Source organism: Astatotilapia calliptera, chromosome 3, assembly GCF_964374335.1.
Source record: "Astatotilapia calliptera chromosome 3, fAstCal68.1, whole genome shotgun sequence".
Lineage (NCBI taxonomy): Eukaryota > Metazoa > Chordata > Actinopteri > Cichliformes > Cichlidae > Astatotilapia > Astatotilapia calliptera.
The window spans coordinates 13,667,598-13,695,576 of NC_137424.1; the positions used below are offsets into that span (position 1 = coordinate 13,667,598).

Sequence of the window (27,979 nt, forward strand, 5' to 3'; positions counted from 1 at the left end):
GCTGCTGCTTTCAGTTATTGTGCAAATGTGCTGTTTGTAAGGTTGTAAAGCTGCAGTCAGCTGAGACTGAAGAAGTCACCTGATCAGTGAGCAAACGTTTCTGAAAACATCCAGATGAACAGAATCAACCTTTTGGGATCAGCCAGCAATGCAGCATCATTGTTGTTCAGCTTCAGAGGTTTGCAGGAATGAACTGATGACCAGAAACAGCTGCAAAGTCCAAGAAAATACCAGCTGGAGTTCAGCTGCATTTGAAGAAGTCAAAGAAAAGTAAGGATGGCAAAGGGCGACGTTTTCTTCCAAAGAACTGCAAACAGGGTCGACGCCTCATTAGAAGAATCATCTGGACATTTGTGAGGAACTCTAACCAAGAAAGCAACGTCACACAGATCCAACAGACAGTTTCCATGACTGCAAGTGTTGAGTGGAAAAATGCTACATTGCATTATTGCATCCTCTCACCACAGGAGGCGCTGTTGGCACCACTGATTGCTGATCAGCTGTTCTCTGATGATCTGATTGATACTGTGAATAACGGGACTCACTGAACTCTGTGACACACTGAAGATTACAGAGTTGAACTTCAACATCTGACTGACGCCACACAGACAGAAGGATGAACCAGTGAGGCACAGAACACAGTTACTGGAGATACTGGATCAGCTCCATGTGAACCTCTGATGGAGAAGCTGCTGAGCCAGAGAAACATCAGGACATGATAGCAGCTGCACTTATCTAACAACATGTAGCAGAGCTGATCTATGTTAGAGGATCTATCACAGCAGCTGAAGCCAAAGTCCAACACTGGATACCAGCTGAGCCTGTGCTGAGTGTAGTGTTACAGGAAAAGGGCAGAAACACTGGTAGCTCCCAGTGATGCTGACTGGGGCACAGAGCTGAATGATGCAGCATCAGGACACTGTTTCAGTCTGACTGACAGAGAAACCTGTAGCTGTATCTACATGTGAGGCAGAGGCCACACAAGCAGCTTTCTATGTTTCACAGTGACTGAGATCTTCAGTGGGGGTGGACATGCTCCTGTACAGACCTCTGAGGAGAACCAAGGTGCAGTCAAAGAGTCCAGTCTGTCCTCACAGATGTGAACATGTGCTTTCGTCTGCTGTCAGCTAGCAGGCTCACATCAGAATCACTGTTCCTGAAAAACACAGTCTGTGTGACATCATCAGTCAGCTGATGGTCCCAGATCTGAATGGTTTCTGTCTCTACTGAGGAAGTCAGAGAATATCACTGAGGTGTGGATCAGGTCTAAGTGAGCTGTGGAGGGACAGCTTTAAACAGTCCACAGGTCTCACGTCCTGCTCAGTCTGGTAGCAGATACCTCGTATTGTTCCAGATGTGCTGACATCAGCAGCAGCACAGCTGTGTGATACCATGAATCTCAGTTATTGATCCAACACACAGTAAATACAAAGATCAGGATTTCTGAGAGTAATCATTATGAGTCTGAACACATGATCACTGAATGTTAGTCTCCACAATAATAAGCTAACACAAGCAAACACAGCTTTCAGCTCTTATTTTGAAACTGGCTTATTTAGAGAGCTGTGATGTGAGCGTGCCTGGCTCTGAGGCACTTGGGTCAGCCTCTGTTGTTTAGAAGTGTTACAGACTGTGAATGACACAGACCTGTCAGTTTCCATGTTTGTCTGTAACACAGCTCAGGGGCTCCATGCTGAACGCATCCATCCAGTGTTATTGATCCAGGACTGATACCAGCATTGGGATCAATACTACAACACACAATCACATGTGTCCACGTGATGTGTTTGACCAGCTTTATTCATTAATGATCAATCAGCTTATTTACTGCATCTGAGTCCAGCTTCATTTAAATGATCCAACCATGAAAATGACATCAGTCCTACAGAAGCACTTCATGCTAACAGGAAGTCATTTATTAAGGTGGAATAACACAGAGACACAACCACTCACAGCTAACCTGACCCCACTAACTGCATGTGTTTGGACTGTGGGAGGAAGCCGGAGTACCGGAGAGGACGCACACAAACACGGGAGAACATGAAGCTCTGAAACAAAGATGGTGGATTTGACCTCAGGACCAGGCAGGGTTATGGGGGCCATGACCCCCCCCCCCCCCCCCCCCCCCATAATAGATCCAGCTACACTGAAACTGTCAATTTCATTTACTTTTACTGTTTTAAAGCTATCAGGCTGCTTTGTGGCTCACTCGATACTAAACTAAGATACTTTCAGTGTGAATCGTTTGCAGGAACACAGGCAGGATTTAAAGTGCAGAACTTTACAGTCTCTGTCTCAAAGTTGGTCTAAACATGCTAACAGCTCTTTGTTTTTTTAAGTTTTCACTGGTTTGATGTAATGAAAGAAATTTTAAAGAAGCAGACGATTGTTGTTATTTTAGTTCTATAGTTTCATAAATCGTGGTGTGGATCTAAGTCAACATTCAGAATAAATAAGATAATACAGCACTTTGATGGTTGCCTTTGTATTTTCCCAGCAGTGCTCAGGTTGGTTCTCGGCTACATTTACATACAGATGTTAATGTGTTCAGCAGCTGGACTCATCTGAGGAAGGAACATTGGAAAGGTGCTCAGTGCACAACTGCATCACTAATTTTATGTAAGACCCTGTGTTTTATTGTATTTATATATTTGTAACATTTGACTCAAACACTTTTGGGAAGGATGAAAATGTTTTCAGGAGGAAGTTTTTCCTTCTGTCCGACTGCAGCACACACAACACTGCGTCTCCCCCCATTATCACACTTCCTCAGGCTGGTGATGAGCGCCCCCTGGTGTCAGTGTTGATGACGTCATGCACAGTGAAACATAAACGGTATCTGTTAATAAAAAATCATGTGTCCATTTTCATGTTTGCATCATGTTTCTGTAAAATCATCAGCTGTTTCTGAACCTTCTTCATTGTTTGACTCATTCCAACAGCTGTGAGCTGTGATGGAGTCAGAGCAGCTTCATCACTGATGTTCAGGTGAAGCTGAACTTAATAAACTGTAGAAATGATCAGGATTCAGGCTGGATGTGTAAAACACTTCTGTGTGAGGTCGCAGTGCTTCATATGTGTGTGTGGGCTGAAGCACACACGTGTGAGTCCTCAGAGGTTTCACACACATCACTGCACACACTTATAATCCTAGTTTAAGCTTGTGGATCATATCGGACACATCAGCAGCTCTTTGGAGACAAAGATTTGAGATTTAAGATGAGTCATAGTCTTTCTATCCATGGTAGCTTCCACTGCTGAGGCTCGGGAAACATGAAGAGGATAATTAAGAACAAGCATCAGCTCTGTCTCATCTAACTACACAGTATGATGATCATGCACTTATGTCTCAAACTAAGACACAATGAGACAAAATGAGTTCTGTGAGTCTTTAGATTATCAGTAAATTCTGGTGACAGTTTGACGCTCAGTGGAGCCATTTTTGGTTTGTGATGAGTGTTTTGTGAGCTTCTGTTTTGTGAATCGCTCTTTGTAATTTAGAAGATCGTGCAGAAATGTGCGCGCCCTTATCTGAGAGGACACGGAGAGAGTGTCGCAGACTCGAGGTGAGGAGATAAACCTTGGAGCTGGATGGCCTGCACGTTACCCATGTGCATCTTTTCAGTGACATCAAGTGAACCCATAATAAGCATTTCTATGTCTTAGACATCATGTCCATTTCTAATGAGAGATTATTTTTAAATGAGGGAAACCTGGTCTAACAACACGCTTACAACAGAGCTAAAGGTTCACCACAGTGAGACGGTGGGACTCTGATAAGAACTGAAACACTGTGTATGAACAGCTGAGACAAAACTATATATAAACACTCATTTATTCCAGTTTAGTTTACAATGATTTTAAAGTAATGTGGAATGATTCATGTTCATGAGCTGTTACAAACACAACTATTGATTTGTCTATATATGGTCGGACTACAAGGCTCGTGTTGAGGCTCTTGGAATAATGTGTGAATTACAGCAAGAAATGATGGTTTTCCATTTTACCAAAGTGGAATAAAATCACCACAGCAAAGAAATCATGTTATTGTCTGCAGCTAAAATATATGGTGAACATGGTTTTATAATAATGTGCAAACACAACCTCACTCTGCTCTATACGAGGAGCCAACCACAGCTGTCCGGGTCTTCATCCACCACCTCCACCATCTTTGCTCATCATCATTCACTTAATTGCTGATTGGTTTAAATCAAACTCCATTACAGGTTCAACTCCATTATATAACAGCATGTTGACTTTGGATCTGGTGTGCAGTGCCACCTTAAAAGATGAGGAAACTAAGAGATTACAAAAAAAGAAGTGGAGGAGTTAAAGAGCTGCAGCAGATTAACAGTTTCTGACAGTCATGTGTTAGAAAGAGGACGATTAGATGAGCTGAGGGATCCATCTACTGCTCAGTGAAGCCTCAACAGAAACAGTCTCAGTGGAAGGATGGCTCTATTGTTAAGGAAGGACACAGGCAGAAAGACTGGCGTCTGTCACACAGGAACTGGACTGAAAATCAGCTGCACATATTCATCAGGATGTGCAAACATATTATAGGTGTGGAATTCAGGACAGTACCATCAGAAGTTGATCCACTGTGCAAATGTCTGATTGGCAGTGGCTTCATTTTTCACTATGAACAAACTGCTAATGCAGCATCACAGGACGTCAGCCATGGATTGGCCTCCCCAGACCTCAACATTACTGAAACATCTTAACAGAGGATGGAAACAAAGGGAACCAACATCCAAGAAAAGAGCTGCTGCTGAAAACTTCCTCACAGAAAACACAAACAAGCTTGACTAAGAGACTCCAGGCTGTGCTGAATTATAAAGGTGGACTGACCTCCAGGGTCCTTAGTATCATATAAGCTCAGTTTGTGTCTTATATACTTTCCATTTATATAACAAAATATATAGAAAGGAGGGTGGTTTAAGATGTGTGTAGAGTTTTATTCATTATCTTTAGACAAACAAAGAAAGCACCATCCATTCGTCTCCAGTCTGTATGAAAAACAGGGGAAAGGTCAAATTAAACCTTTGAAATTCCTTTCACAATAAATCCATAAATAAACAAAATAAAACATAGAAAAGTGTTTAAACCCACTTTTCCATAAAGCTGTCAACAGGAAATGTTCCAGTAAACATGTCTGTGTTTCTGCTGTTTTCCTTTCATGCGTCCACAGCTGACAGGTAACCCTATTGGAGTCGCCATAGTGACGGGTGGCGTCTCAGCTTCAGCGTGTTGATGGGCACAGCCACGGTTACCACAGCTGGAGTTGGTGTACGGCGAGCTGTGAGAGGACAGAGATGGAGAACGCACATTTAACTCTTTAACAGGAGATACGTTACGACTAACAGACGACTGCTGTCTACATGATGTCTTTGCAGCCCTTATGCTACATGTTACACAACTTTTCTTCATGCCAACAAGACTGAGGTGCCACATAGTCGACACATACAGCTGATTATGATGCATGTTTTACTATTGCTATGTTCACATCATCTGCTTGGCTTTATTACTGAAAGCCTGGAGATCCTCTGACGTGTGCATGGCTGATGTGAAGTATGATTAGTCCTACATGACATCAACAACAGAGGCAATGAAAGCTTTGTTGTTAACAGGTTGTAGGTAAAGTCAAATGTCTACTTCTACACTTGTGTTGGGTAAAGTTCTTCTCACTGCAGCAGATTTATATCTGTGCTTTCACAGGGCGTGATGTGGAGCTCAGCGCTGAGGTGCAGGTCTCCTTGGAGACGGCATCCTGGCTGACATATTATCATGCTTCCAAAACATTTCAGCTTTTATTTTGAAAGAAACAAGACTTGAAAACGAATCCCCTTCTTCCTCTTTGTCTTTGTTCTTCAGAGGAGTGTCACCTGGACAAACTCAGGGCTGTTCTAGAGCCTTTCTTATTATTTGACTCCATAGAAATAAAACTGAATCGAATCAAACAAAAACTCCCAAACAGCTAAAACACTTTGCTTTATTCTCTTTTTTAACAAATACGTTGAAGTCCATCCACAACAACACAGCTGAGATCTCCTTTGTAATCAAGTGTTTACATCCTTTGTACAGATCTGCATACAAAACAATCATTTACGTCCCACAGAAGTCTAGTTACACGCAACTATACAAGAACTGGTGAATGACAGAAACATAAGACACATGATCACAGGTGATAACAAAAAGAGAAAGAATTCATGTGTTAGTGATGTTTTTCAGCCCCGATGGCTCATGTTGGAGAAACAAGCTGAGGTACGTGGAAAGTTCACACACACAAGTGGGCGTGAGCGCACACACAGAGAGAAACACAACTGAAGCATCTGTTTGCTGTTTCTGCTTTCATCATCTCTGCTGCTGTGTCAGGCTGGGGTCTCTCAGTGACGTGGTTGAGGTGAAGTATGACGAGTATCCCTGATTCAGTCCATCGAGACAAAGGGCAAAGAAAGCTGTTGTTAACAAACTCTATGGTGATGTGGCATTTAGCTCTGACTCTACGCTCTGCTGAATCCTTTGAACCTGCTGATCAGTAAAGCTCTACGTGCTGCAGCAGATTGACCTCATCTGTGTTCACAGGTGTGGACCTCAGCGCTGAGGTGCAGGAGACTTTCATTCAGTTCTCCCTGCAAACAGCATCCAGCCTGGAAATACTGTCATCTTTCCCACAAATGGTGCTCTTATCTCAGAGAAGAAGTCTGATGTAAATAACTGCAATCAACATAACTGCAATCAATAATGCCAACATGATGACTGTTCATAGCTGCTGCTTTGAAATACTGAACTTAAACATTGACCTGATGAAAGATCACAATTCACAGTGGCCCACTGTCAGAATCATTCTGAATATAAACTCATCGAGTTAATCTGAACCTTTCTCAAATGTGCTGTGAATAAATGCTGCTGCAAGCCACTGTGGGAAAGCTGTGTTATTATCATGGAAACATCTGTGACACATTCACAGAGGACGAGGACACAAAGGGACGACACGCAGAGGCTGTGTTAAAGTCAAAAATCCAAATCTTTAGTCCTAAACAGGCAGTGGTTACAAACAGGAAGACGAGCAGTCCATTAAACAGTCTACAGGGTCAAACATACAGAGAATTCAAACAGCTATTAAAAACAAATAACTGGACACTGAAAAACTTCAGTGATGTGTGAGGCACCAAAGGGAAGCAGCTGAGTATATTCAATGAATTCTCTTCAAATACAAAGACAGAAACTCCTACAGGCAGCATGCAAACTGAGCAGGATACACAAAGATCAGAGATTACAAAAGAAATCAGAAAAGGATTTCAAACTTACTGAGAGCAAGGCCTCTGTTACAAATCTGTCTAATAGAAAAACATGCTGTACAGATACAATACGCTCAGTGTTCATGGTCATTTAAAAACTGGCTCTACCTGAACCACTTCAATATTTTATGAAGTCACTGAGTCGACCATTTCTACAGTTTGTTTCCTTCATTGCAGTTAGAGTGCGGCTGGTAAGGATGAAAACACACACAGAGCGTAAATTGTCTTTGTTAGTAACAAACGTCAGCAAAGAAAAGACAAAACACACAAACACTCTCATGATATTCATGAATCATTAGAAAGCATCCAAACATTCTGCTCGTGGACTTTTACAGTCTTATTTGCACTCGCTCATCTTCATAATCATCCTGATCAATACATGACAGGGGAGGCTTTGAGGTAGGCGGGGCTCTCTGCTGATGTCAGCATGAAAGGCAGGACCAGCGTCTGCCACATGTTGGTGAAACATCACAGTACACTGGCGTGGTTTCCTTTCCAGATGTTGGACGTTTGACACTTCAACATTGAGGCCAACAAGAAGACAGTTTTGGGTCGGGTTGCTGCGGGGTTTCTAACTGAGCAAAAGCAGAAGCACACAGACCAACAGGGATCAGATGCTGAGTGTTAGAGGAACATCTGTGCTGATCACTGAATGCTGCTGTGGTCTCTTGTGGAAGTTGGCTGGTGGGACAGTCTAATAGTGATATCCTGCCCATCGGAGGAACACTTTTAAAAACACATGCAATACTTTGTTTGTATTACAGTCACAGTTTATGTTATTTTTGTCCTTTAAAAGTGTTGCTGTACTATAAAGTCCTATAATTTGAGGCTAACATGGCTCAGAGAGTCTCTCTCTCAGAGGATCTCCTTTGAAAGTGGAGACGGCTTTATCCGCTGATCCACGTCACTTTACCTTGATGTTTTCTTTGAAGCTGGATGAAGACTCCTCTCCCTCACTCCTGCTGCAGCTGTGTGGTCCAGTTGGCCTCTGAGGTCACAGTCAACATCTGTAGCAGAAGAGGGGAAATAAAAGTCCAGGTTACCAAAACTGGGAGCTTTTCCAAAATAGAGCGTAACTGGACTTTTTCAGCCTTACAGGCAGATAGTCGTCTGAAGCTGCAGCTTTTTCTTTTTAGCTTTTTCCAATCTCTGCTCTCGGCTTTCTTTGAGAACATGTCTGCTTTCTTGGCATGGGTCTGTCTGCTGTTGGTGAAGAGACTAAATCCACATACTCGCTACTAAGATCTCCTCAAGTAGTCTCAACCAGATTACAGTTTAAGAGTCTCCTGAGAGTTTCACCTTGGGGAGATGCTGTCTTGCTAACATGCAATCATGAGCATTAATTTATGAGGTGAAAAAGTCATTTTAAAAGCTCCAGCCACAAGTTTTATTTCATCTGTGTTTTGGTCAGAGTCCCATCAGACCTCCAGAATGGTGTCAGAGTGTTTTCTATCCACGTGATGAGCACAGGCCTCAGGTCCAGACCTCCACGGGCACCATAGCCTCTTTGGAGCTAATAGGTGCAAGAAGGTTTTGTTGGGATAGGAACTGAAGAGGAAACTGACGAGGAAGGCAAGGATCTTCTTCAGCTCCTCCGAGCCGGGACCTCTTTGTGTAGGCCAGCATTGGCCAGGTAGCCCTCCAGCATCGCTGGATGGCCGACAGTGGAAAACCTAGAGGAGTAGGAGAGAAACAGCAGCTTGGAGCATGTCTTTATACTGTTTAGTTGTTAGAGCCACAGACTTTCTTTTAATGTCATTGTTCAGGATCTATGACTGATTATGTATTTATTGTATTCCTCCATGACTGTGTGACAGCAAGTGGAAAAAACCAGCTTCACCTTTGTTGATATGCTTGTAATTTTAATATTGATTAAATGGCCCATGAAATAATAGAAAGCTCATATATGAAAATGTATTTTAAGAAGTAAAATGTTAATCTGAGTACAAAGGAGTACACTCACCTTCTGGTAGATGGAGGTGTAGCGAGCGCTGGTGAACATCCAGGCCTCCTCGTAGAACTGATCACTGATTGGATCCAAAACATCGATGGAGGATCTGTGTAAGCGCTGAGGATCGTCCTGATGGACAGAACAGAAGGAGAGTGAGACAAGTGAAGATATACTAAACAACACTGTGACATGAACTGAGCCACACACAGTTTGATTCACAGGTGATTGACACATTATTTGACCACGAGCAATGTTTTCTGGTTTGACGCCGTCTTTGTAGCCAGAAACCAGCTCTCTCCTCGGCTTCCTCCACTACACGCTTCCCCCACGCCAGTCTCCTCCGTCACTATAAAGGGGAGAGTCATGAGCTCCATCACCCTCACCTGTGCCGTCCAACGTCCCGCCACCAGCCTCCACTGCAGCAGGCCAGAGACCACACCCCTGCCACAATAAGTAAAAGTATATCCTTGCTGTACCCTTAATGCTAAATGTGCTAAATTAACCGCTGCCTTTGCCCCTTTGTGATTATTCTTATGTCACTGGGATGTTGACCTTTGACCTTCACATGTTGATGGGCAGACATAATTAGTGTATGAATTTTAAAGTAACAGGTAATAAAGAGAGTGTAGCAAATGTAGTCAGGTTTATTACTCTGTATCACACATGAGTGCCCGAGGGAGGCGGGGCTGACTGGGGAGACACAGGAAACAGAGAGACAGGGCTGACTCGACATGAAACGATGAAACGTGGGACACGGGAACAGAAACTAAACACAGGCTGAAATGAACACTGAGGGAGGGAGAACTAAGATTACTGAGAGCCTGATAAATAAGAAGAACAAAAACCAAGAAAAACAAGAGTCAAAGAAAACCAAAAACACAAAGCTTTGGGCCAGGACCCACTGCTGTGACATTTATATGTGATAAAAACATTAAAAACTGCTCAGATGTTGAAATCTTTCTACGTATACTTTAGGTTCAGCTCTCCAGCCTGGCATTTGGTTAAGCATGATTCAAACATTTGATTTTGTTTAACTGGTTTTAATTATAGTTACTTTCTGTGAACATTTGTTGCAGCATTTAAAAATACATCATTTATTTTCAAACTTTTATTTGATTTAGAGCATCATATTTGACCAACGTAAATGTTTTAATTTCAAATAAAATAACTGAAGCAGTGAACTAAATATCTGAAATCTTTCCTTCCTTAAAAGTTATAATCCTGCTTAAGTTATAGTGCAAACGCTTAAGCAACAAATATACTTGATGCTAATTAATTAATATTTCCCTTTGATGTTGCAACTATGCGGTCACTTCTGTCTTTAAACAAAATAATATTTTCCAGTTACAGAAATCATAAAGTCCAAACTAAAGTGCTACTGTTGCTTTATGCATTTTATATAAATCATGGATGATGGTCCTGACATGAAGGAAGAGAAAGTTACAGGTTGCATCCTTTGACTTTGTCTCCGTGCCTTTGGGCGATTTTCAGAAGGACAGATGTTTCTGTTCAATTCTTAAATCAATTTTTTCAAACACAAACACTATTTTAAAGCTTCTAGAGAGTAAAATATTAATGATAATTATAATAACAATAATAAAAACAAAAGCTCACAGATCCATCAAACCAAGCAGCAGAAAGAACAATAACTGAAGAGAAAACTTTAACCTTGTAGACTTCATTATGTTCCAGCTGCTCTACAGACGCTGTGACCTTGAACTTGAGCAGGTCGTAACGTATGTGCAGCTCAATAACTTCATAATCAGACCCTGTGGTATTTAGGCAGCAGAACAACTAAGAATAACAACTACAAATAATGTTTTTAGGTTTCTGTTGTACTGCAAGGTTCTGTACAGGAGAACCAAACCAAGAGCAAATATTACGTCTCATTTACACCTGAGCACGAAGAGCCATCAACATTTAGCAAATTGAATCATCTTTGTTTAGATGCAAGAAGAATCATATAGAAATGAAAAAGTAGAAATAGAAATCCAGAGCAAAGATATCCTCGAATTCAGCGTAGCACACGTGCAGCTGCTGCGATTCACGTAAGCATTCGGCTCGTCGCTGTTGCAGATTTTTCTCTCGCTGTTCTGGCTCACAGCGCTGCAAACACAAAAATAAATATCCCCAAAGGTGTGAAAGGGAGCTAATTAGTAAGAGTATTGTTACTCTCCGCAGGAAGGAGGAGCAGAGTTACAGTGGATCACTATCCAGCAGGGAAACAAGGTTTATTTCAATTTCTTGGCCATGAGTGAGATTTACTGAGTGGGCAAATTAGGGAGACGACACCATCAGATCCTGAGCCCTCCATGTGTTAATCAAGAGACGGCTGCTGTGCTACATCCATAAATAATGAATAAATTAGGAGCTAAAGCTGAAAGGACAGTTTATTTGTACCATCTTCACATGAACACATTCAAGAACATCACAGATGAAGAAACATTAAAAACTTCCACACTACATAAAGCAAGAAAAATAGTTTTTCTTTCAGGTGGTTTCAGAAAAACAGAAACATCAAACATCTCCAAGACTCTCTTTGAAAGAAGTAAAAACCTTTGTTCTCATGGTCCAATCATGAGTGAACTCCCCGATGAAGCCTTGTGTGCTAAAACATGTCAGAGTTTTAAAGGTTAAACATGAGTTTCCAAAACGTTTTGCTGGAGAACAATGAACTATTTGACTGAGTTTCAATCATTTACAGACGAGCAAAACCAGGACAGAGAAAAAAGGACAAAACTGACTCAGTAAAACACAGGAAAGAAGATCCCATGTAGATCTGTATTATGTAGAAGTTCAGCCCAGCAACCAGTTCAGTTCAACACAAGTTTAAATGATTCTATCTGAACTCTGTGGAGCCTGATCTCAAGCTTTTTGAGTCTGACACAGAAACCAGAGGATCTTTCTGTGTCTTCAGATTCACTGTGATCCAGTGATGGGAGTGATTTCAGCCCTGAGTGATCACGCTGATGTTTGCACAGAGCAGACAATGAGGTGAATGTTTGGGCACATTGGTAACAGTGAAACAGTTTATTAGTAACGTGGGATCGTTTGTGTGCAGAGTATGAACTGAGATTCCTGAAGCTCTTGTCACACTGGTCACAGCTGTAGTTTCCTTCCATGTGTGCACGTTCATGAAGGTTACGAGTACTTGACTGTGAGAAGCTTCTGTCACAGTAGCTGCACTTGTAGAGTCTCTTTCTGGTGTGGATCTGTTGGTGTCGTCTCAGGTCACGTGGAGATTTAAAAGTCTTCTCACACAGGTCACATCGATAAGGTCTCTCCTCAGTGTGGGTAAACATGTGTTGTTGTAAGTGTGCGTCTGTTGTAAAGTATTTGCCACACTGTTCACAGCAGTACACATCATGTCTGGTGTGAATGCGTAGGTGTTTATTTCGGCTCCTTCTCTGGCTGAAAGTTTTTCCACACTCGTCACAGCTGTATGCCTTAATTCCAGAGTGGGTAACTAGATGCCTCTGTAAGCTGCTACTGTGAGTAAAAGCTCTGCCACACTGATCACAGCTGTACGCTTTAACTCCACTGTGGATGAGTTGGTGTTTTTTTAGGGAACCCTTCAAGGAAAAAGACTTTCCACACATGTCACAGCTGAACGGTCTCTCTCCAGTGTGGATGACCTGATGCTGTTTTAGTGAAGCCTTCAGAGTAAACTCCATCCCACACTCGTCACAGCTGTATGGCTTAATTCCAGAGTGGGTAACTAGATGACTCTGTAAGCTGCTACTGTGAGTAAAAGCTCTGCCACACTGATCACAGCTGTACGCTTTAACTCCACTGTGGATGAGTTGGTGTTGTTTTAGGTAACCCTTCAAGGAAAAAGACTTTCCACACAAGTCACAGCTGAACGGTCTCTCTCCAGTGTGGATGACCTGATGCTGTTTTAGTGAATCCTTCTCAGTAAAACCCTTCCCACACTCATCACAGCTGTATGGCTTAATTCCAGAGTGGGTACCTAGATGCCTCTGTAAGTGGCTACTCTGAGTAAAAGCTCTGCCACACTGATCACAGCTGTACGCTTTAACTCCACTGTGGATGAGTTGGTGTTGTTTTAGGGAACGCTTCCAGGAAAAAGACTTTCCACACAAGTCACAGCTGTACGCTTTAACTCCAGTGTGGATGACCTGATGCTGTTTTAGTGAAGCCTTCAGAGTAAACTCCATCCCACACTCGTCACAGCTGTATGGCTTAATTCCAGAGTGGGTACCTAGATGCCTCTGTAAGTTGCTACTGTGAGTAAAAGCTCTGCCACACTGATCACAGCTGTATGGCTTAATTCCAGAGTGGGTAACTAGATGACTCTGTAAGTGGCTCATGCGAGTAAAAGCTCTGCCACACTGATCACAGCTGTACGCTTTAACTCCACTGTGGATGAGTTGGTGTTGTTTTAGGGAACGCTTCCAGGAAAAAGACTTTCCACACAAGTCACAGCTGAACGGTCTCTCTCCAGTGTGGATGACCTGATGCTGTTTTAGTGAAGCCTTCAGAGTAAACTCCATCCCACACTCGTCACAGCTGTATGGCTTAATTCCAGAGTGGGTACCTAGATGCCTCTGTAAGTTGCTACTGTGAGTAAAAGCTCTGCCACACTGATCACAGCTGTATGGCTTAATTCCAGAGTGGGTAACTAGATGACTCTGTAAGTGGCTCATGCGAGTAAAAGCTCTGCCACACTGATCACAGCTGTACGCTTTAACTCCACTGTGGATGAGTTGGTGTTGTTTTAGGGAACCCTTCAAGGAAAAAGACTTTCCACACAAGTCACAGCTGAACGGTCTCTCTCCAGTGTGGATGACCTGATGCTGTTTTAGTTTAGCCCTCACAGTAAAACCCTTCCCACACTCGTCACAGGTGTGTTTTTTCTCTCCCTTTCTTCTGTGAGGTTTGTCGGCCTCCTGAGAGCGCTGACTTCTGGCTCCATGTTGGTCCTGCAGTGACAGAGATACAAACAGAGGCAGTGAGTGAAATGCAGTCGTGGAACAAACTCAACCTTCAAACTCCATTAACACTAGTTTTAAACCTGAAGGTTGAGCGTGGCACCAAACACCTTAAAGGTCTCTTATCCCCACCTGCTGGTAGTTCTAATACATTACATCCAACCGGCTGTTAAAGATAATTCATGACTGTTCAAACACTAAAATCATGCGCACACACACACACACACACACACACACACACACACACACACACACACACACACACACACACATTATTTTATAATTTAGATTATTTTGTTGTTTCCTATTACATATTTCTATAATTTGTATAGATTTATACAGAATTATTCAGTGATAATAAATCCTATGTTTGTTTATTCTAAAGGAACCCCGTTAGCTTCCACAACAGATGTTGCTCGTCTTCCGTCAAATACTCACATAAAATATTACACAATAAAGTGGATTCAAGATATCCACATAATTTCACTCTTACATCCACAGTGAGGTTTCACAATTGTTCAAATATAAGCAATCAATAATAATAATATCAATAACATTGAGGCACATTACACAAATTTCAAAAACAAATCATGTCTTACAATATTTACAACAACTAAAAGCTCTGTAAATCGGCTTTTAAGTGTTCATTGAAGTTTTGAATAATTCTCTAATTTTTTAAGGCAACTTATTCCACTTAAAAGTTGCTCTAAATGTAACAGTTTTACAAAACGTTACTTTTAACTCGAGCATTTACTAAATTGCAGTTTGTTGAAAACTGTGTAATATGATGATGTATTTCATCTGGATACTGCAGCTGAGCAGAATAAATGTGGTGTGTTTAACAGAATTGCTTTCTTTAGAACTACAAGTAAGCCATAGAATATTTTAGCCTGTACAGGAAGCCAAGAAAGGTTATTATGCATTTTATCAATATTAGTATAGTATGAACATCTTCACACTAATCTGGACGCCTTATTCTGGACTAACTGAAGTCTGTTAAGATCTGTCTTATTAGCTGCTGACCAAATGATTGAACAATACTCCAGATGAGACATTACTAGTGCATTAATGACATCTTTCATAATGAAGAAGTGATACACAAAGAGCATTTCATAGCCATAGCTATGCCTTGTCGGCAGAGTTATGTGACATTAGTGATGTTTGTACTTTCAGCGTTAACTTGGTTTTAAAGCCTTTAAAATATACGCCGTTCAATAGTCGACCTTAATCCTACAGAGAATGTGATGATTTTGTGGATAATTAAAGTCAGTCATATATCCACAAACACAACAAGCTGAAAGTCAGTGATGCTGCTCGGTTTGCAGTCCTGAACATCACGGCACAAGCAGGATTCACTGCACTGTTAATGTTAGCTGTGTTATATTGCTGCCTCTGTTCGGTGGTGTCGAGCCAAACGCACTTTAACGTGTGTTTGAACGAGCTGACGGTTCACTCGTTAAGCTGAAAGAAAGATGCTTTAATCACAGCAGTCACACATGTGTCCACTGTACCATCTGGGACTCTTCTTGTTTACACTCGTAATAACACAAACACTAAATCCTGCTTCTCTGGTGCTGTTGTGTAGCAGTGTGTACACCTGAGACTGTCACCTGTCTGTCTGTCCTGCACTCTCTCTCTGTTTCTTTCTCTCTGATTGTGGAATAAAAGTATGAACATGTGTTTATAAGTTACACTTGTGTTTGAATCCTGCAGCTTATCACACATTTGATTTCCATGTGTGACGACTGCAAGTGTCCAGAGTGAGGACAGACTGAGGGACCCACTGCTGCACATCATCTGTGAGGCTTTGCAGCCCTGATGATCCACCAGGACAAACTCAGCAGTGTGTGAGGAAGAGGAGGAGGAAGAGCCAGCAGCACAGAAATGGTCTGTTTTTTTTTTTTCATGGTCTGATTTTCTCACCCAATAAAGGAATATTTCATATATCAGTCTACTCTTCATTCTATCAGACACAGTTATCACAGCTCCTACATTTGCTTTTTACACATATATGTAAGCATGGAGCCAAATGTAATAATGCCAACATATTAAATGAACAATATTTGTCTCTTATATATGATACATCTGTATACACACTGTCACAGATACTTGTCTGTGAGTGAAGTGATTAATATGATAACTATAATATTGGCCATATTATATTTACATTACCACAGTGAGGTGACTTTAGTCTCATGAACAACATCAGCTAATTGTTATTTACAGCTAATCTTAAACAACTGTTCAGCACAGAAATGAAGCCCAACAATCATGTTTCACAGTCCTGTGGTCTCAGCCTCAGATACTCATCAAATCACACAGAGCTCATGTAGAAACAAATGAACTAAATCTGTTCTCCTTCATTTCTGTCAAACAAAGCTGTATGAAACGTTTCCAGCTGTTAGTATCATGGTTGCTAGGCAACCTGGGCAGCGCGACGGAGGCTAGACGTCCCATTTCACGAGCCTACGAGCCTCGCACTTCGGCCTTAGCGGTCTTTGAGTACGCGGCCCTTGAGGACTTTAAAGCTGCAGAACCTGAATCGGGATACAGCCATGATGATCTCCAGCCTCGTGCTCGCCAACATTCTCACCTGAGTTAAGAAGACGATCACTGAAATGGTCTCAGCAGATCCTCTGATGACAGCAATGAAATGCAGTGGTAAGGCTTTTTGGGGATTAAGTTCGTTTTCATGGCAAAGAAGGACGATGCAGTTCATCTGATCACTCCTCATAACATTCTGGAGTGCAGGCAAAATGCTATTATAAAAACTTAAGCAGCAACTTCTCCAGGTTCCAATATTTATGCAATTCTCAAACCTTTTGGCCACGACTGTATAACCTCTTCTGAAGTTTAGTGGATATTATACATGGTTATGCTCAGGATGTGTCGCCCAGTTTCCACTGGAAACGCCTTTTGGTTAAACTGTCAGCGAGGAATTTGCATTTGCACTGTTACATTTTTATATAACTTTAATGCACATAAACAACAGCTGCTTGTTTCAGTGAAAATACATTGATGGGTTTTTAATAAAGTTGTGCAGCTGTAAAGTATTTTGTCTGGTGTCAATTCTATCGTCAGCTACATCGTTATGGCAAATGTTCAGATGTATATGGTGATAAATATCTTTGGTCATATGGTCCTGCTCTGTCTGTCACCTTCTGTGTTGAGCTCATTGTTTCCTCTGTAGTGGCTGAGCTGAGTCCAAGTAGCTGAAAATGTTCCTCTGCTGCTCCGTCAGACTCTCCTCCTCCTGCTGATCAGCTGGGACACAAAACAGATCTTTGTTAGGCTCCACACTGCACTGAAGAGTCAAAGTGTCTCATATGTTCATCTGACAAGTAAAAGAACACATTTTTGTTTCCCGAGGTGGGCAACTTGTTGGAAACAAACACAAAAGGTTTGAGCACTGATACCTGCCATTGCTGCCATTAAAAGATGCAACGCCAGCAATGTGGATTGTCAAGACTCAAACCAATCATCAAGCAAAGACAACAGGGATCATTTGTTTCTGTTTATTTAGCATTCACAGCATTTGTAGTTGCCTTCTGTGCAGGGGAAGTCCACGCACACTGTGTGGTACCGCCATCTGCAGAAGGTGCATTCAACCTCTGTAAGAGAAACGAGATTGTCTGAGACTGAAATGATATTAACTAAAGAAGTGGTGATTTGTAAAACTTCACATTTTGATCCGGGACGTACTCTGCATGAAAACAAGCGCTCACTCTTCCTGCTCAACAAATGACAAGGGCAGAGCCTTATACCACGTGATACAGAAGCTGTGCCGTGTGATGCTAAAATTAGCAGGAAAAAAACAACGGAGAGCACGTCAGGGATGACGAGAAAGTGACAGGAGAAAATCCGTCCCGGTCAACCACCCAAACATCAATAACGGGAACCTTATACAGCGCTTCCCTATACACGTCGAACTCCCGCAGGCACAAAGACATCACGGAGGCTATCACTTATCACCTGACCAAAGATATGGCTCCATCAACACTGTGCAAAACGAGGGATTTAGGAAAACGATCAACACTCTAGCCAACCGCTACACAGTGCCGTCCCGCAACTATTCTATTGTTGCACTACCTGCTCTGTACACGCAGCGTCGAGCAACGGTGGAGACGGAATTTCAAGCAGGACAACATTTTGCTGCAACAACAAAACGTGAGACATTTGTTGTTTTATGTTTATTTATTGTTATGAGAGAATCATGATCTCAATTCTAAGCCAAAAAATCGTGATTCTCATTTTATGCAAAATCGTGCAGCCCTAACATTAACACAAAACTATTGTTTCACCAGAGAAACACACATGAAGAGAGAGAGAGAGACAATAACAGCTACCAAACAGTCGTCATAATTCGTCACACAATGAGAAAAGGACAAATCAACAAGTAACAATGACTAATTAATATTAAAATCTGTAACATAATGTATTGTTTGGAGTTTAGTCTGATTGGTTCAGGATGAGCTGCCATTATCCAATCACACGTCTGCTTACCTGCATCTTTTCTCTTTTTTCTAACCTGAGCACCTGATGGCTTTGAACTTTTGTTGTCCATCTTCCATTGGTTTGAATTTTGCGCTCCAGTACAAACACAAATCCCCCAACCCGAGGATCAGCACAATTAACCTAACAGCAGGCACGTGCAGAGGGGGGGGGGGGGGGCTAGAGGGGCTTGAGCACCCGCCCCTTTCCTGATGGTGCCCAAGGTGCCCTTTTGTTGAGGCAACTTTTTTTTTTTTTAATTTTTTTTTTTTTTAATGTGTGCATGTGCAGAGTCCTGTCTGTGCCCCTCAACAATAATATTTAAATATTAATCACGGTTTTGCTAAATAAAAGGATCTGGCTTGCATCAGTCACATGATCACATTTAACCAATGATCGCCCTTGACGGCAGAACGCGCTGGTTACGAGCCGGGAACGAGCTCACAAAGAGCACGCGCATTTTTTGCGGTCCGGAGCTGTAGGAGAAACACAAGTTAACTCAGAGACACAGACTGATGCGACACAACCAGTAAGTAGGTGTACAGCGCGCACTGTAGTGTGTAGCACACAGGAGTATCAGCTTATTACGTACACGTTGGTAAGCTGTCTTGTTGCTACTGACGAACTGAAACAAACGAGCGTGCTGTGTGTGCAACAGCGCGACAAACATTACCTGTCCTTTTATTAACTGCACAGGTAGTGCTGGTCACAGCTGCTGGCTACCTGTGTAAGGCTGTCATGGGTCTGCAGCTCTGTCACCGTTTTAGGGAACATATTTAGTTTTAAAGTAAGTTTCCGGGCTTTTCCTGCCTTTCTGGAGGGATTATATTTCACTAAAAACGATCTAATATGCATGTCCACATAATTATGCATTATTATAATTATAATATATTAAAAACACACGCTGTATTTCAAAGAACATACATTAAGAAGCAGATTATATTAGATTTATATTTTAAATAAGACAAAATTTGGATTTTACAGCAGTAAAATGATTGTATCTCTACAGTTTAAACATGTAATAAGCTTTGCCCCTGCACAGAGTGGATAGTGAAACAAATGGAATCATCATAAATACATTATTTCATATTTATTACTTCCCCCTCCTCTTTGCTTTATTATTGTAGCTCTAGTAATAAATAATAATGTAAGGATTCTGGATCAGCACCATGATGCCCATAGTATATACAGTATTCTGAAGAAGGTCTAAAATGTCACTGTGTGTGTGTAAATGTGTGTGTTTTATTTAGCTGGATTTAAAAAAATATTACTCATGATATAACATTGTGCAGACATGGCTGGTAAGGACATGAGGAGGAAACAACAGGAGCTGTATGAGGCTACTAAAGGCAGGGCTATAACATTTTTCTGTCATCATTTTATTATAGATTAAAGTGCAAGAGTTGTTAGGTGTGGATAATTAGATTATAGTTTATTGCAATAGCAAGTTGTGCCTTGTTCTCACATAGACAGCAAGTGCAGAGTGATATATGAAATGATGGGATGGAAGGAAGAAGAGAAGCAAAGAGTGATTCACAGGCAGAGCCTAAATTATTTCTCACAGTTTTTTGTTGCCTTATGGTTCCAAGCGCTGTCACCAATCTTTGCATTTTGTTATTATCTCATGACACTTGTTTAATCAGCTACCATCTCTCCTATGGACTTTTTACTGTCTACAGTCTCAGACCAACACAGCCCTGCCCTCCAGCACTATCCACAGCAACCCCTCAACAGCAACATTGTACCCATCAGCTAAAGCATCGGCTACGTTTGCTTTGCCTTGTTGCCCATATTAGATTCTTGATGAAAGTGTGTTGTTGTTATTCAGCCTGGTTCAATGTGCCCCTTTTTAACTTTGAGCACCCGCCCCTTTAAACCTCTGCACGGCCCTGCCTAACAGACCTACACCTTAGTTCACAGATTCACTTTGTCTAAGGTTGATTTCTGGGATTTCACACAACCCAGGATTCAGATGGTGAATCCATGATGGGCTTGGATTTACATCATTATAAATGAAATGTGCTCTACTTGGAAGCAGCCGGCCCCGCCCCTTTTGACGGGTTGTGTGAGACTTTAAATCATCAAACTGTAAATTATAAATTTAAATTGTTATTGATCCTTTACCCCGAGTCCTAAAGTGTAGATTTATTTTCTTACTCTTCTTATATTTATTGTTTGTTTACTTGCACCGCTGTAACTGCAGCCTCGTCGTCTCGTTTCTCTATATGCTGGACTGTCTGTAGCGGAGATGACAATAAAGTTTACTTTGACTTCAGCAGCGCGCAGGCGCACCGAGGGCTCTCGCGCTCACTTTATAGAATTTAGAAAAAACATCGGTGCAGATTATAAGTCTGTATCATAATATCTGTTTGTTGTTTTTATTTTGTTTTGCGAGTTGGTTATTAGATGCCGCTCCAGCCAGCCAGAGACTCCCCGCCGCCCCGCCCTCTCCTCCCTGTGCCGCCAGCAGCAGGCGCACCTCGCAAACGGAGGGCGCCCTTACTCCCAGCAAATGGCTGATAGAAAACCGATCGGTGCCTACGAATTTCCCAATATGCGCTGGCATGACGTCGGGGAAGCATGGGTACGACCGATTATTTCATTTGTTTTCTTCCCCGTGATGCCCCCCCCACCACGATGCATTCTATTGGTTTGCACACTTACACACACCCAGCTGTGGTTTCCTGTTTTGCTGGACTCTGGAGAGCCCCGCCTTTAACACTCTTCTCTCACAGAGAGCAACAGAAAACTTGGAAAAACTCCAGATTGACTGAACTCAGTTCAAAGTTACCTTGACACCTTTAGATGTGAGACGTAGTGATGGTCCGCTTGAAGCTGACGCTCCGGTGCGTGTGTCAGAAAGATCAACGCGCTGCTTCAGAAGCACCGTGTCGAGGCTTGATTCGTTTGGCCAGAGTCACGTGATCAGTGACGTCTGAAGCTTCGTTTAGAACGTACCCTTTTTTAAATCGAACTTTATTGAAACACAATGAGTTTACAACATACAACCAGATGAAGTTTACAAAAGAACAGAACATGAACATACAGAACCAGGAGTAAAAAAATTATGATATGAGTAGGCGAAAAAAATCAACATATAAATATTGTTCTGAGAGGCTTTTTGTTGGTTGAGTCTGAAATTGATTGTATGTACAATTCATATCCTTATAAAAAGGCAGAAATATGGTGTTTTATTAATAAACTTACATTTATGGATATAAAATAGCTAAAAGTATTAACAAATATTTTATAAAAAACATTTATCATTCTTCCTGGGGAACTTAAAGAAACAGAATAAAACATTTTCCATTGTAAAGAAAACTCCCTTAAAATATGGACAATAACAAAACTGCTAAATTCTTCCAGAATCTCTGTGTAGAGGAACCAAAAGAGATGTGCCACAGTTTCTGGATGATCCCCACAGAAAGTTCAATTAGTATTTATGTCTCTTTTAAATGTTACCATATAGTGACTGGCTGGGTCACATTTATGAAGAATTTTATATGAGATTTCCTTCACCTTGTTCACAATTAGATATTTATGGGATCATCCAGACTGTCTTCCAGGTGATATCTGGAACATGTCGGTTCCAGTAAGATATTCTATATATGGGAGAGACATGATATCTTCTTGGAATAAACTACGTCTTCTCTTATTGCTGTTACCAAGTTCCTGTGAAAAGCAGATTTTTCCCACTGCTGACTCAGCTGGATCAGGGAGAGTGACTGAGGCAGATATTGAGCTGTCAGTGTTTTTCTATAACATTAAAGTCCCTGAGGGTATGGCACCAAGCACCATTGAGAATTCCCCAACACTGACGGGAAAATTATATAGTGTAAGGAATTCATTGTAAGTAAGTAGTGCTCCCTCGTTAAATTTTAAAACTTAGTAGCGGCCGCCATTGTTGGCAGCTGAAATTTGGCTGGGCCGCGCTATGAATTCTGGGATATGGTGGGCCACGAAGGACAGACCCGACCCATCCTTCAAACTCGGGGAATGAAGGACGCATTTGAAGGAGTCGAGGAATCGGGACAGCCTTCGTCGCCTGGCTGTGACGTCATCGGCCTTCAAATGCGGCCTCCGGAGGATGCAGCCGACGTTTTGGGACACAGCTTGTGTGTCTTTGTTGGTCATGTGACCTCCCAGGGACTACACATGGAAACGAGCAGTTTAGCTCAAATCTGGCAGGTTTCCATCGTCTGTTTTTGTCCTGATGTCCATGAACATGAACACTGTCCCTGTCAAACACGTCCAGATAATCTGATCCACACTGAAAAAAAGGGACTGGCCATCTCTTGGATTTATGTAAGCATCTTGCATGCATTTAACACAATTGCCTCATGTTTTAAAGTTAAATGTAACTATATAGTGTAAAAACTACATGATATGCAGAAAGGGTGTATTAAATTGTTCATATCATGTTCAGGTGAAGTAAGTCAATAAGATAGCAACGTTAAATCTCGTGAAACCACGCGTGATTTCATCTCGCGGGCTTTGGATCGTGGTTTAAAAAAGGCATCCATCTCAGTCAAGTCGAGCAGCCAACTCTACGTTTTTGGTATGTCTTGATTTTTTGAATTCATTTTTACCATATTTCAGCCAAATGTAGTTAAACGTCTAGAGTGTCGCCATGTAACATGCTAAAAAAGAGCCGTTAGCTTATTTGCTGTTTTATCTGTTGTCAAAGAATTGGCGCTTTTTCATTTGAATTTGTCTTTGGCACAAGAGCCGTAATATCACATTAAACCTAATTACGAGGCACTCATAACATAATTTGGTTTTCTGTGTGAATAGATTTGTCAACTGACTCTTCAGTTACATTGTGTATTTACTGCACCGTGGTGTTAGTGAGATTTTGGACATTGAACAGCTTTAGCTAATATCATCAGCGGCATTATGCTAGCTTACATCCCTACCCCTCCTGCCCTCACCTGCTGTCCTTTTGTTTTTGTTTTTGTTTTTTTTGCTGCACATTGAGAGATGACCTCTATTCTGCATTTCACCAGGAGTCAGCTGATGGATTGTGGGTTCAAGGTGTTATGGTAAGAAAGTATATTCTATTTTCGTTTCTGTAACTTAATTATAATAGGTTTTTTATAATTATTAGGTGCATGCATACTCACCCTATTAATACAACTGAGAGATCCAAAATCTGCCATAGGTTTAACTTATACCTGTATGTATTGCCAGAAAGGTGATTACTGGACTCGCATTAATGCACACTTGAACTGAAATGAGGTTGTAACTTGTGGGTTGTTGGGTTGCAAATCAGAAACAAACATCTTTGGATTTTTTTTAATCCCATAAGATCTGGAAACACAGTTTTTATTCAACAAAACATTACTGATTAACCAAGCACAGTGCCTGCTGTTATTTCAAAAATAATTTTATGTCATTTCAGATAAAATGCAGCATTCCAGTGCATCCCAACCATGCCTTTACAGTCAAGGTTTCTGACGGAGCTGAGTTTTTCTCTGACAGTCTGCTGAAAGTGTTTGCAAAGTGATCGGGGGAACAGGGCACAAAGCTAAAGGATGTAGCTGCCATAATGACAGTAAGAACTTTAAAATTCTTTAACTACAAAGTGTATATGTATTGCATTAGGTCAGTAAAAGATTTTTATGCTACATCCATTGAAACAGTCAACTATTACCTGTGAGTAATGATTCCACTAAAAGGATGCCATAATTTTCGTCATGCATTTACTGGCCCACTGAGAAAAAATTATCTTTTTTTAAAAATAAATGTTCTGGAAACTATATATCCATAAAGTTTATGTCAAACAGGAACTTTTGATATTGCTTTGTAGATGCTGGTGTTGCATGTTGACTGGTTTAAAAAGTCAAGAGTTTTTGTCTGGGATCATTTTCTTCTCTGCTACTGAAAAGTTCACAAATCTCTGTTTTCTTTGTTATAATAGTCAAGGATGACATTAATGCTCGGAGTCCCTCATCAAAGTGCTCCGCATCTGTGTGAAAGACAATTGCAACATCTTGGTGCAGGAGTTCATGGTGAGTGTTTTATGAGTAGATTGTGGCTTTGCAACATTTAAAAATGCATTTAGTTATCCACTTGATCCTCATTGGACTGGTTAGGACCAGTAGTCCTCTTTAATAATTTGAAGTTCACATGAGGCCTGGTAGTGAACTCGGCCGCCGGCCCTTGAGGCCCCATCCCCACCCCTGTATTAGGGGTCACATCAGTGTGAAAAAACTTTAAATTTGTCATTCTAATGAACAAAGGAAAATCCCACCAATATTTATATTAGCTTTTGTTTGAAAAAATGACCAACTGACCAACAGCTAACCAAATTGTGGGGCTGAAAGTCTAAATTCTAACATCTTCTGAGTGACATAACCTGGATTTCTGATGGGCCGGTGTCTTTCTAAGAAAAACTAATGTAAAGCATTTGAAATTATGTTTTTCACCCTCTCTTAGAAACTCTGTTAGACCATGAATGGCAGCATGGCAGGCCACTCTTTGGCTATAGCTATTTACTATGTTGCTTGCATTGGTTTAAATTACTCTAACATTAGAACTGGTAGATTCAAAAGAGATGAGTTTAAAAAGGAATCTTAAAGAAATGTTTTGTGTTTAACCAGGACTTGACTGAGGCCACTGCACAGATTGAGAAAACCACAATGAACATCTGTCTCCAGAGGATGCGGCAGGCAATGACTTTTCTGATGTTGTTCTTCAAGATCTGGATAACGTGACCTTTGCAGTAGCCATGCTGTTTGGACCTTTTTTATTCCTTCAACATGAGCTACCCATCACAACTCTGCTACACTTTTGAGGTGATTCAATGGGTGGTAATGGAGTTGGATGCAACTCAGCTCTCAAGAAAAGCTCACAACTAAGACAAAACTGCTCCTGCAACGAAGCTCACTGTTATGCATGTGAGGTGACCAGCTCTAGGTGAGAGGACATTTAAATCTCACACTTGTTCTGCTGCATTTTTGAAGCTCAATTCCAGGAACGGATCGCAGGGTTCATTTTTATATACTCTGCAACTGCCATGAGGACGAGCCGTTTTTTGTTGTTGTTTGTTTTTCCTTTTGCTCTGTACAAGTTCTGTTTGTCTGTTTGGCAGCATTTTTTAATTTCTCTTTGTATTTTTTCTTTCTTTTACTAGTGAAGAGATGTAGCGTGAACAGTTATACAGTCTAAATATCCCATATGGGTCGTGTGAAATGGTATTTTCAGTTTCATTCAGTTGAAGTAAAGAACGTTGAATATTTCTAAGTGTGCTGTTTTGAACCAAGATGTCACAGTATGATCAGTGCTGTAATTTTTGACAGTCACTGTATCAATGTTATTTTTGCGTCTCTTGAATAAAGGTTTTGACCTGCAAGTGCTAATTTCTTTAGTTATTGGGGTAAAATGGGAGGTGTTAATAGGAAGGTGTTTGCCAATTCAGTAACCTAATTTAATGTTAATGGAAACTAACATTACCTCAAATTGTTTAGTTATAATTGTTGTTTAACTGAATCTTGATGTCAGAGGCCTTAAATAGAATTTTTGTATTGTTCTTTCCCAACATTTTTCAAAAGAAACAGTCCAATTTCTTTGCTGTGATTGATTCCAGAGAACACGGAAGAACTGACATTATTTAACTGTTGATTTATATAGATTCAGTAGAGGAGTAATGTCAGTTTAATTCTTTACCTACTGCAGTGAAATTAGACATTTTGTTTTGAAAGGTTACTGGTGGATGCCAGCAACCATCTTGGAAGAGAACAATACAATCTGTTATAAGGCCTCCATTTGAAAATTGTGTATTTGATACTAGAATATAATAGCAAAATGTAATTTGAAGATAACATGTAGTATTTAAGTGACCAAGTAGTATTGGGTAAAAGTTATTGAATCGTGTTGGGATAACGTGAGAAAATTGTGAAGGATTAAAATATTCCAAGAGCTCAAATTACTTCATCAAAACATGTTTAAGTCACATTTTATCAACACAAATTGCACAAGTTTATTGAACATGAATAAATTGTGTTAATTTAACTCAATTGTTTAAGTTGCTGCCAAAGCAAAACATCTGTGTGCAACAAATGTCCACCATTGAATTAAGTAAATCCAACAACATATTTTTTTCAGTGCAGTGTTGTTCTTCTTCTGTGGTGTTTATGATGGAGCAGCTGATCCTGATGTCCTCCACCAAGGGGGCAGCAAATTCAGCTGACTGTCATCATTTATTAAAAAGATGTAACAATGTGACATAATGCAATATAATAGTGTAAGTTACACATTGTGGGTTGCACTGTGGCCAGAATGGACATTACCTCCTGCCTAATGGAAGCTGTCAGCCATCCTGCAACCATGAATTAGATAAGCAGAAGTGAAGGGATTGTTAACAACAATTTAATAATAAAATGTAATGTGATAGTTGCACTTTATTAGCTCCCCACAATCGTATGAATAATAACCATGAATGCACTGCATGCTCATAGCAAGTTCTTTAGGTTTAAAGTGAGATCCTGCTTTAAAGGGCGCTTCATCTGCTGGGAATGACATGTTTCTTCTAGTATGTAAGGCTCAGCCCATCTTACTGGGACTTACTTTTGTAGATCCACATGCTCTAAACCTGGTGCTCCATGATTGGTGCAGAAGCTTTAAGCTACTATTAACAAATAATGACCATGGACTTAGTTGTTACTACAATAACTTATCATTGAGCAACTTTTAATTTTACTTGTAAAACTATGCAAGTAGAATTGAATGGGGCACAGTGAGCTGAGCACAGGCCCACTCTGTGACACTCAGAGGTTTGTGGATATCATACTGAAAGTATTGCAGCCACTTTCCCACCACTTTAGCACAATGTTTACATGAGACTCAGCCACACTAATGTTCCTGGGCAGACATGTGGTGCAGCATGGCTGATGGCACTGTACCTGCAGCTGTCATGGACAAGAACCACTCAATACCTCACCCAAGCCAAGCCTGTGCTGATGTTGTGATCTGAGACCGAGACACTAACCCAGGATCAGGATATGATGTTGTGAGAGGTTCACTAAGAATTAGCTCTGATTACAAGATTTCAATCTATCGTAACTCTAATTTGTATTTACTTCAGTTTGTTCATCTTCGAGCTGTGTGCAGCTGAGGACAGTCTTATTATGACCAGGTGAGGATATGTAACAGCCACAGTCTGTAGAGATGATGTCACCATGGAGTGGTGATGTCACTGGAGCTGCCAATATGTGCTCCAGCCAAAGCTACACCAGAGGGTTGTGCTGTGTAACAGGTTGGTGCAGGTGGTGTTATCTACATTT

At 41.1% G+C, this 27,979-nt stretch overlaps 3 protein-coding genes and 2 long non-coding RNA genes across 8 annotated transcripts in view; 2 read left to right on the forward strand and 3 right to left on the reverse strand.

The window, feature by feature from the left end:
- LOC145425217 (uncharacterized) overlaps positions 1 to 27,979 on the reverse strand; it is a 300,454-nt gene that overhangs the window by 101,578 nt on the left and 170,897 nt on the right. The window lies entirely within an intron of this gene.
- The window catches only part of LOC113011591 (uncharacterized), a 207,167-nt gene that overhangs the window by 83,022 nt on the left and 96,166 nt on the right, over positions 1 to 27,979 (reverse strand). The gene's annotated exons all lie outside the window — the stretch shown is intronic.
- Positions 1 to 27,979, forward strand: part of LOC113017655 (uncharacterized) — an 81,434-nt gene that overhangs the window by 23,919 nt on the left and 29,536 nt on the right. The gene's annotated exons all lie outside the window — the stretch shown is intronic.
- On the reverse strand, positions 7,009 to 21,640 carry LOC145425154 (phospholipase D1-like). Of its 3 annotated transcripts, none has more exons than XR_013905815.1 (5): positions 21,487 to 21,640; positions 17,363 to 17,468; positions 9,265 to 9,381; positions 8,398 to 8,974; positions 7,009 to 8,308 (listed from the first exon to the last, which is right to left on the reverse strand). XR_013905815.1 is itself a non-coding variant. In XM_080298116.1 (5 exons), the coding sequence occupies exons 2-5, from the start codon at positions 17,378 to 17,380 to the stop codon at positions 8,255 to 8,257; spliced, it is 438 nt and encodes a 145-aa protein (XP_080154242.1). In that variant the 5' UTR covers positions 17,381 to 17,468; positions 21,487 to 21,640; the 3' UTR covers positions 7,009 to 8,254. The 3 variants fall into 3 exon arrangements, 2 of the variants coding, with proteins under 2 accessions (XP_080154242.1, XP_080154241.1); XM_080298116.1 differs by having other exon boundaries at positions 8,726 to 8,974; XM_080298115.1 differs by lacking the exons at positions 7,009 to 8,308; positions 8,398 to 8,974; positions 9,265 to 9,381 and adding an exon at positions 11,625 to 14,195.
- Positions 21,522 to 26,049, forward strand: LOC145425178 (uncharacterized). 2 transcript variants are annotated; one of them, XR_013905834.1, is made up of 5 exons: positions 21,522 to 23,000; positions 23,122 to 23,737; positions 24,097 to 24,249; positions 24,616 to 24,706; positions 25,298 to 26,049. It is a non-coding gene; the product is annotated as an uncharacterized LOC145425178 (long non-coding RNA). The 2 variants fall into 2 exon arrangements; XR_013905833.1 differs by having other exon boundaries at positions 21,528 to 23,737.